General features: G+C 52.6%; 5 protein-coding genes across 5 annotated transcripts in view; all 5 read left to right on the top strand.

Annotated features, from left to right (window-relative positions):
* H257_16533 (hypothetical protein) overlaps window positions 1-1,418 on the top strand; it is a gene marked incomplete at both ends in the record, with an annotated part of 2,870 nt that extends 1,452 nt beyond the window's left edge. Inside the window, one exon of the mRNA XM_009844985.1 lies at window positions 1,050-1,418. Coding sequence (XP_009843287.1) covers window positions 1,050-1,418 — 369 coding nt within the window. The remainder of the gene's footprint in view (window positions 1-1,049) is intronic.
* Window positions 1,419-1,439: 21 nt separating this feature from the next.
* Window positions 1,440-1,783, top strand: H257_16532 (hypothetical protein; the record flags this gene model as incomplete). Its single annotated transcript, XM_009844984.1, has 2 exons — window positions 1,440-1,485; window positions 1,536-1,783. 2 exons carry the CDS (start codon window positions 1,440-1,442, stop codon window positions 1,781-1,783), a joined length of 294 nt encoding a protein of 97 aa, XP_009843286.1.
* A 401-nt stretch (window positions 1,784-2,184) lies between these two features.
* On the top strand, window positions 2,185-3,779 carry H257_16531 (hypothetical protein; the record flags this gene model as incomplete). Its single annotated transcript, XM_009844983.1, has 3 exons — window positions 2,185-3,009; window positions 3,065-3,385; window positions 3,429-3,779. The coding sequence occupies 3 exons, from the start codon at window positions 2,185-2,187 to the stop codon at window positions 3,777-3,779; spliced, it is 1,497 nt and encodes a 498-aa protein (XP_009843285.1).
* A 606-nt stretch (window positions 3,780-4,385) lies between these two features.
* H257_16530 (methylmalonate-semialdehyde dehydrogenase (acylating)) lies at window positions 4,386-6,213 on the top strand. The gene is made up of 4 exons (XM_009844982.1): window positions 4,386-4,477; window positions 4,529-4,603; window positions 4,656-4,896; window positions 4,958-6,213. The coding sequence occupies exons 1-4, from the start codon at window positions 4,406-4,408 to the stop codon at window positions 6,139-6,141; spliced, it is 1,572 nt and encodes a 523-aa protein (XP_009843284.1). The 5' UTR covers window positions 4,386-4,405; the 3' UTR covers window positions 6,142-6,213.
* Window positions 6,214-6,302: 89 nt separating this feature from the next.
* On the top strand, window positions 6,303-8,253 carry H257_16529 (hypothetical protein). Its single transcript, XM_009844981.1, has 7 exons — window positions 6,303-6,923; window positions 6,979-7,083; window positions 7,128-7,238; window positions 7,294-7,367; window positions 7,431-7,742; window positions 7,796-7,975; window positions 8,039-8,253. The coding sequence occupies exons 1-7, from the start codon at window positions 6,351-6,353 to the stop codon at window positions 8,193-8,195; spliced, it is 1,512 nt and encodes a 503-aa protein (XP_009843283.1). The 5' UTR covers window positions 6,303-6,350; the 3' UTR covers window positions 8,196-8,253.
* The last annotated feature ends 393 nt before the right edge of the window (window positions 8,254-8,646 follow it).

Genomic DNA, 8,646 nt, shown 5'->3' with positions numbered 1-8,646 from the left:
AACCAAGGTGTAAGTGTAGGTTTGGACTTCACAACTGATCGTAGTAATAATAATAATGAACCATACATCCACCCAGTATATTTGTATGATAAAAAAGAATCTGTTTTTAAATCATTTGCACCTCACCCTGCGTGGAATCCATCACACAATCTGACCTATGGCAGCGTCAAAAGTGGCGCCGACGGCACACGACGAACTGCGAGCTCTCCTGCGTCTGGCGGCGCCGGCGTTTGTGTCCACGATCAGCTTCTTTGCACTCACGATGCTGGAAATGATCTTTGCAGGGCACCTCGGCACGGCTGAAATGACCGCCGTCGCATTCTCGCAAATCGTGTTCGACTTCACCATCATCGTGTTTACCCAAGGCTTCAACAAAGGCCTCAACGCACTGGGGTCGCAAGCGTTTGGGGCCAAGAACTTGTTGCTGCTCGGTCGATACGCCCAAATGGGCTGCCTGGGCGTGACCGTCGTGACGTTGCCGTTGGCATTCTCGTGGTGGTTTGTCGGCGATCTCCTGCGCTTGTTCGGCGTGTCTCCCGCCAGTGTCGTCTTGGCCCAACAGTACTCGAAGCTGTCCACGTTGTGGCTGTGGCCGCGCCTGATCTACCAGTATCTGACTGTGTACTTTAACTCGCAGCAGATCGTGTTGCCCACGGCGATCGTGTCGGTGTCGTTCGTGGTTGTGCACGTGGGTATGAATGTGCTGGTGGTGTTTGGTGTGCCGTCGTGGGGATGGGCGGGGTTGGGGTTTGCGGGGTTGCCCATCGTCATGTGCATTACCATGTACGGTCGGCTGGGGGTGTACTTGCTGTACATGATGTGGTACCGCCAGCACCATGCAAAGTCGTGGGTGTGGAACTTGGAGTTTTGTCAAGCCAAGTACATTATCCCCCAGGTTCGCGTGGGGCTTCCATTGGCAGTTGGGCAAGTGTTTGAGAACTCGCAGCTGCAAACGATGGCGCTGTTGGCGTCGTCCATGGGCGAAGTACAACCAACAAATACAGTCAATTCATCGGTCGGGTTTGATTAAGCTGACACCGTGTCCCTAGGTGTCGCTGGACTCGCACAATTCGATGATCGTATTGGTATTCTTTCTCACGAGCCCCATTTACGGTCTGGGATCTGCAGGGGTCATCCGCATTGGCATGTACTTGGGGGCGAACGAGCCCGAGAAGGCCCACCAATTAGCCCGTCTACTTGCGACGTGCATCTGCTGCATCTCAGTGGGCATTGCGACTGTACTCATGATCAATCGGAACGTCGTCGGGCACTTGTACTCGGAAGACCCTCGAGTATGGGCGTCGATGACCAGCATTTGCACGTTGGCTGCGTCTGGATATGTCATCTTGTCGGTGTTTTACTCGTCCATGGTACAGTCAGTCCCCTTCGTCGCCTCCATGATGGAAAGTGCCATGTGAAAACTTATAAATGTTCGTGCGATGCAGGCGGTTTTGGTGGCCCAAGCTAGAGCCGTGCCAATTCTCGGTACACTCGACAGTAAACTGTACCAAGTTGAGCTCAAGTCTATTTGGTAGTGGCGTTTGTCAGTGGCGCGTGGGTGGTGGGGGTGCCAACTGCGTATCTCGTGGGCATCCACTGGCACGTGGGGCTCCTTGGTGTGTGGATTGGCATGTCCATTGGGTATGCAGTCACGACCGCCGTGACTTTATATGGAGCCATCACGGCCAACTGGGAAGCGGAAGCAGATAAAGCTGTGCTTCGTAGCAAAGCCAAGCACGAGCAAATCACCGAAACCACAACGTTGTTGAACGATGAGCCGTAATAATACACATAAACACGCGCAATGGGCAGTCTTGTGGTCGGTGGTAGTGGCTGTGGGTAGTGGTGGCGCGACTTGAGTGAGGCTAGGCTAGTTACTGTACCGATGGATGCTTGAACACCGTTGGTGTTGTAGCCTTCCTGCAGTAGCCCATCCTCTGCAACGAATTGTTGCCTCGACAAGCAAGGTTGCTGTTATGGTAATCATAATGGATTACCAAGGTACTAATTGCACTGTGGTTATCCGATTTCACTGGCGATACTTCAAACTTCAATTTTGAGCGGTATATACAAACATCAGATTGACCTACAAAACTGTGCAGGAGGGAGGGTATGGATAAACTCGAAATAATTAACATCCACGGAGGTTCCCTCGTACATAGCCATTTCCAAACCCTTCCACTCATGGAACCTTCGACCCAATTGACCACAACAGGTGAACTCCAAGCCCTCGTGACCCTCGCCGCCCCCAAATGCATATCCATCCTCAGCTTCTATGCGCTCTCGATACTCGAGCTCATATTTGCAGGGCACCTCGGCACGGCTGAAATGACCGCCGTCGCGTTCTCGCAAATCGTGTTCGACTTCACCATCATCGTGTTTACCCAAGGCTTCAACAAAGGCCTCAACGCACTGGGGTCGCAAGCGTTTGGGGCCAAGAACTTGTTGCTGCTCGGTCGATACGCCCAAATGGGCTGCCTGGGCGTGACCGTCGTGACGTTGCCGTTGGCATTCTCGTGGTGGTTTGTCGGCGATCTCCTGCGCTTGTTCGGCGTGTCTCCCGCCAGTGTCGTCTTGGCCCAACAGTACTCGAAGCTGTCCACGTTGTGGCTGTGGCCGCGCCTGATCTACCAGTACCTGACTGTGTACTTTGACTCGCAGCAGATCGTGTTGCCCACGGCGATCGTGTCGGTGTCGTTCGTGGTTGTGCACGTGGGTATGAATGTGCTGGTGGTGTTTGGTGTGCCGTCGTGGGGATGGGCGGGGTTGGGGTTTGCGGGGTTGCCCATCGTCATGTGCATTACCATGTACGGTCGGCTGGGGGTGTACTTGCTGTACATGATGTGGTACCGCCAGCACCATGCAAAGTCGTGGGTGTGGAACTTGGAGTTTTGTCAAGCCAAGTACATTATCCCCCAGGTTCGCGTGGGGCTTCCATTGGCAGTTGGGCAAGTGTTTGAGAACTCGCAGCTGCAAATGATGGCGTTGATGGCGTCAGTGGTTAGCGAGGTATGGTTTGGGCGTATTGGAGAACCACGTTGAACGATGGTGTGTGTATCGTTAGGTGTCGCTGGACTCGCACAACTCTATGATCATTCTGCTGCTCTTCCTCACGAGTCCCGTCAACGCTCTGTCTGCCGCAGGTGTCATTCGTATGGGAATGTACTTGGGAGGGAACCAACCTCAACGAGCCCAGCGCCTCAGCCAGATGGTCAAGAACTGCATCTTCACCGTGGCTGTCGTGAATTCCAGCATCCTCATGCTGAATCGAGATGCGATCGGTCCAATGTACTCGGATGACCCTGAAATTTGGGATGCCATGACTGAAATTTGCACCCTCGGGGCCCTAGGCTACATGATCACGTCACTGTTCTACTCCGCCAGGGTACGGCTCATCTGGGCAGGTTGTTTGCTGATCCATATCGTAGGCAACGTTGATGGCCCAAGCACGGGCATTCCCTATCATGGGTACTTACATGTACATCGCAAAATGTGTGTGTGTTTGCATCGTTCATGGTGGCTGTTGTGTAGTGGCATACTTCTGTGGCGCATGGCTCGTAGGGATTCCTGCAGCGTACGGTATCGGAATTCTACAGCAAGCTGGTTTGGTTGGCATTTGGATTGGCATGGCGCTGGGCCACATCGCAACAACAACCATTGCGTTGCATGCGTCTGGGAGTTCTGATTGGGGTGACGAAGCGGCTCAAGCTGTGTATCGAAGCAACGAAAAGTCGCAACTAGTCCAGGGCGAGGCCGTAGCTTTACTCGAGCGGCTATAATTTATCAGTGTGCTCTAGGGTTGTTACTAGAGAGATTGGTGGCATCGCACGCACCAAACCGCAACCAACTTTATGTGCTAAAATCCCCAGCGTGGAAGCATGGCACATCTGGCTGACCACCTGACGTACTTAATTGGGATTATATCCATGGACTCGTCCATGTGAGCTTCCCCTTGAACTCAATCAAGCAATCATCAGAACGAACAACTCTTGATGCAACTTGAGCTAGGTCACCTCAATGCACATGATTTCATCACCAATGAACTACCTATTCAAGACGACTGGGCTCCTACGATTAAAGGCCATACGATCCTTGCCTTAACGCCCCACGCCATGACGGTGGTAACTTGAAGTTGAACTACCAATCGAAATTGAGCATTGGGTATAATTATATCCAATGACACACCAGATCAGGTATATTTCGTGAGGCTATGACGTCGAGGCGGATTACTTTCGACAACTGTCAAAACGAACTTTATTACGTAGTACTTAATATTTGTATTGCCTATGGACGCCTTTTAAGTACGCCAATGCTATTGGCAGAACTGATATTCATAATCCCCTAAGTACGAATCTGGCGCACCAATCTTGAACCGCCATTTGCAGATTTGTGTCGCTGAGGAAGGATGATCCGCACTTTGACCTCGCATTCGTCCGTCATTCGCCGCGCGTCCGTGCGCTCGTTTTCGGCCGCTCCCGTAAGGACATCCCTTCAATATGGAGAGGAAGTCATGCTCAACTTGATGTAGGAACGCGTCCCGTTGTTCATCAACGGTGAATTCGTGCAATCCAAGACCACCAAATGGATTGACTTGCGCAACCCGGTACGGGATGCAAACCAGGGCTTGTAGATGGAATGAACGTATGTCTCCACAGGCGACCAACGAAGTGATCTACCAAGTTCCCCAAGCGACCCAAGAAGAAATGCGCTTGGCGACGGCGTCCGCTGCGGAAGCGTTCAAGACGTGGAAGGAAGTGCCCGTGCAACACCGTCAACGAATCATGTTGAAATTGCAAGCGCTTATCCGCGATCACACCGAAGACCTGGCCAAGTCCATCACGTTGGAACAAGGCAAGACGTTGCCCGATGCGCGTGGCGATGTGTTCCGTGGCTTGGGTACGTCCATTTTCATTGTCGTGTTTCGCGCGCAATTTTACCAATTTCGAATGCGCCGTAGAAATCGTCGAATCCACGTGCGGGTTGGGCAACCATTTGATGGGCGAAACGTTGGGCAACTTGGCCAACTCGTTGGACACGTACTCTTACAAGCAACCACTCGGTGTGTGCGCCGGCATTTGCCCGTTCAACTTTCCTGCCATGATTCCTCTGTGGATGTTCCCCGTGGGCATCACGTGCGGTAACACGTACGTCTTGAAGCCTTCCGAGAAGGATCCCGGTGCTTCCATGATCCTTGCGCGTTTGGCCAAGGAAGCGGGGGTGCCCAACGGCGTGCTGAACGTCATCCACGGCGCGCACGACGCAGTCAACTTCATCTGTGACGCGCCTGAAATCCGTGCGATTTCGTTTGTCGGTGGCAACCACGCTGGCGAATACATCCATGCCCGCGGCACGGCCAACGGCAAGCGCGTACAGGCCAACTTGGGCGCCAAGAACCACGCCGTGATCATGCCCGACGCCGACAAGGAGCAAACCGTGAACGCGTTAGCTGGCGCTGCGTTCGGCGCCGCGGGGCAGCGCTGCATGGCGCTGTCTGTGGTGGTGTTTGTGGGCGAGTCCAAGGAGTGGATCCACGACATTGTCGCCAAGGCCAAGACGTTCGCCGTTAACGGCGGGTCCGAGCCCAACACGGACGTAGGCCCGTTGATCACGCCCGAGTCCAAAAAGCGCGTGGAAGACTTGATCCAAGCGGGGATCGACCACGGCGCCGAGTTGCTCCTGGACGGCCGCGGCGTCAAGGTGCCCAAGTACCCCAACGGCAACTTTGTCGGCCCTACCGTCCTTAACAACGTGGACACGGCCAACCCCGCGTACAAGGAAGAGCTGTTCGGCCCCGTGCTGGTCTGCACTAGCGTCGACACGCTGGACGAAGCGCTCAACGTGGTCAACTCGAACCCGTACGGTAACGGCACGTCCATCTTCACGCAAAGCGGCGCCGCGGCCCGCAAGTTTCAACACGAAGTGGATGCCGGCCAAGTGGGCATCAACGTACCGATTCCCGTGCCGCTCCCATTCTTCTCGTTCACAGGCTCGCGCCACTCGATCCGTGGCGACATTCACTTTTACGGCAAGCAAGGTGTCAACTTCTTCACGCAAACCAAGACCATTACCGCGCAATGGGAGTTTGGCAGCAAGACCCAGTACGGCACCGTCATGCCTACGTTGGGCGGTAAGAAGAAGTAAAGCGCGTGTCGATGCTGAGTTCACAGCGTATATAATGCAAATATCAAGTGCAGATTTGCCGGATCCCTCGATATTATTTATGTTTATGGAAAAAATGTTAGTATCATAGTTACGGTATTATGGTGGCAGGTGGAATATCCGGATAAAACAATCGAAGTGGCGTGATCTTGAGAGAAAGGATACGGTAACGTTATCCAGAACACTTCGGGATGGAAGCACACTTGACCGACACGTTGTTGGCCGAAGAGAAGATGGGCCCTTCGTCGCCAGTGACGCGTCCCTCCGCATACCTCCGCATCGCTGCGTATGTGATTGCATTCAGTTCCTTCCTCTGGGGCTACGGCTTTACTGTGCTCAATGTGTGCATCGCCGAAAACGCCAAGGGCTCGATCCTCCTGGATTTCAATCTCACGGATGCGGAAATCGAACTCGCGTCGTCGCTTGTTTTGATCGGCGCGTGGTTCACTGCAGTTGCCACGGCCTCACTCGCGGACACGTACGGCCGACGCATCGTGCTCCTCGTCAACAACGTGTTGTTCATCGTGGGTGCGTTGTTGTGTGCACTGGCCACATCCAAGGACACGATCTACATTGGTCGTACAATCATTGGGTTTGCATGTGGCATCGTCACGAATGTAACCCCCATTCTCCTGGCCGAAATCGCCCCCGCGAACATTCGAGGCCAAATCACGACGTTGCATCAGTTGATGCTGACCATCGGCATATTGGGCTCATCCGTGTTGGGTTATGCGCTCGTCACGTCCGTGCCGTCTGGATGGCGCGTACGTTGTTGTAGTGTCATGGATCCTGATCCTTGTGTCTTACACCCTCTTGTAGTATGTCAATGCGTTCGTGGCCGTACCTGCGATTCTCCAATGCATGTTGACCCCGTGGATCCCTGAAAGCCCTCGCTGGCTTCTCAGTCGCAATCGTACCGACGACGTACGAACCAACCAACAAACTATTCCTCTGATTAACATTTGTAGGCTAAAATCCAACTCCGTTCGTTACGCCACATTGTGTACGAGACAGAACTTGACGACGAAATGCGGGAGATTCAACTGGATCTGTCGTCGACCCAAGATCATGACCAAAAGGCACTTTGACCTTCTACCAATAACGGTAATCTTTACGTCCATAAGTGCCTTGTAGAAAGCCACCGTGGTAAGCTTATGGCGGTACAAGAAGCCCATGCTGCTGGGGACGCTGCTCGTCTTCTTTCAGGCGTACGTCGTTCGCAGCCTTTCCTCGTCATCCTTAGGTTGTTGTTTGAGTGTGCATATCTATAGGATGACCGGCATCAACACGGTCATGTTGTATTCAAGTAAAATCTTCCATTTTGCCGGCGTGGACAACTCGATTATGGCCACGGCATCCGTGGGTACGATCAACGTGTTGGCGACGGTCGTGTCGGTGGTGCTGGTTGACACATGTGGCCGCAAGATCCTTCTGCTCCTCAGCAGCGGCCTCATGGCCGCAAGTTTGGGCGTGCTCAGCTACTCCCTGTTGACTTTGACGGGGAAAATCCAGGGGGTGCTGGCTGTCGTGTGTGTGCTCGTGTTTGTGGCTGGGTTTGCCATTGGGCTGGGAGCAGTCATTTGGTACGTAGGATAAAGGTGTATCGTATTCCAACAAGTCACGACGACTGTGACAGGGTTGTGCTCGGAGAACTCACCCCCAGCTCGATTCGATCTCGCGCCATGGGGTTCTTCATGGCCGTTAGCTACGCGTGCAATGTGTTTGTGGCTACGTGCACATTGGGCATCATTCAAGCCCTGGGCACGGGACCCGACGTGACCAAGAATGGCATTGCCAAGCTCTACTTGATCTGCTGGTACGGGTCGATTTTGCATATTGTGCGCGTGATGACGTTAACGTCTATTTTGATCTTTGGTAGTGGCCTGGCCGTGGCGTGCTTTTTGTTTATCTGGGGATACGTCCCGGAAACGAAGAATATAACGGTGTCGCAGATTGTGACGGAGCGCCAGGAACGAGGGCAACCCGACGACGACGACGACCAACGCGATGACCGTGCGTTGCTATCGGACCACTGACCATAAGGAGGGCCCTACCTGCTTAAGTGCCTAAAATTTAAACATTTTTGACTGGTAATTTGTATCTTTGAGTGAGCGTGCATTATAACGTAAAAGGCCAATTTACTGTAAAACAAGCGGTCCAATTTAAGGTGCACCATTTTAAGCTTAGTCTTTGTATACCCATTTGCATACTTTTTGGACGGTTACAGTGGTCGAAGGCATATTTATGCATATCTCAAGGTCCAGATGGTCTTTTTCAGTGAAACTTCGTAGGTTATCTATCATACTACTCTGGTCCACAAAAAGAGTCACATTATTTGTCTTGATTAAAGTATGAGGAGGAGGCCAAAAATATCTTGAAGTTTGTATTGAACTCTGACATTGTATGAACCAAAGACAGAAATATAATGACAAATCTATTTTATTAGAGGTGTTTAGCAAGTCGTTATTTTGATTCAAATTCCCAACT

Source organism: Aphanomyces astaci, assembly GCF_000520075.1.
Source record: "Aphanomyces astaci strain APO3 unplaced genomic scaffold supercont1.87, whole genome shotgun sequence".
Lineage (NCBI taxonomy): Eukaryota > Oomycota > Saprolegniomycetes > Saprolegniales > Verrucalvaceae > Aphanomyces > Aphanomyces astaci.
The sequence above is the reverse complement of the archived record's forward strand: the minus strand, read 5'-3'. Positions and strand labels throughout refer to the sequence as shown.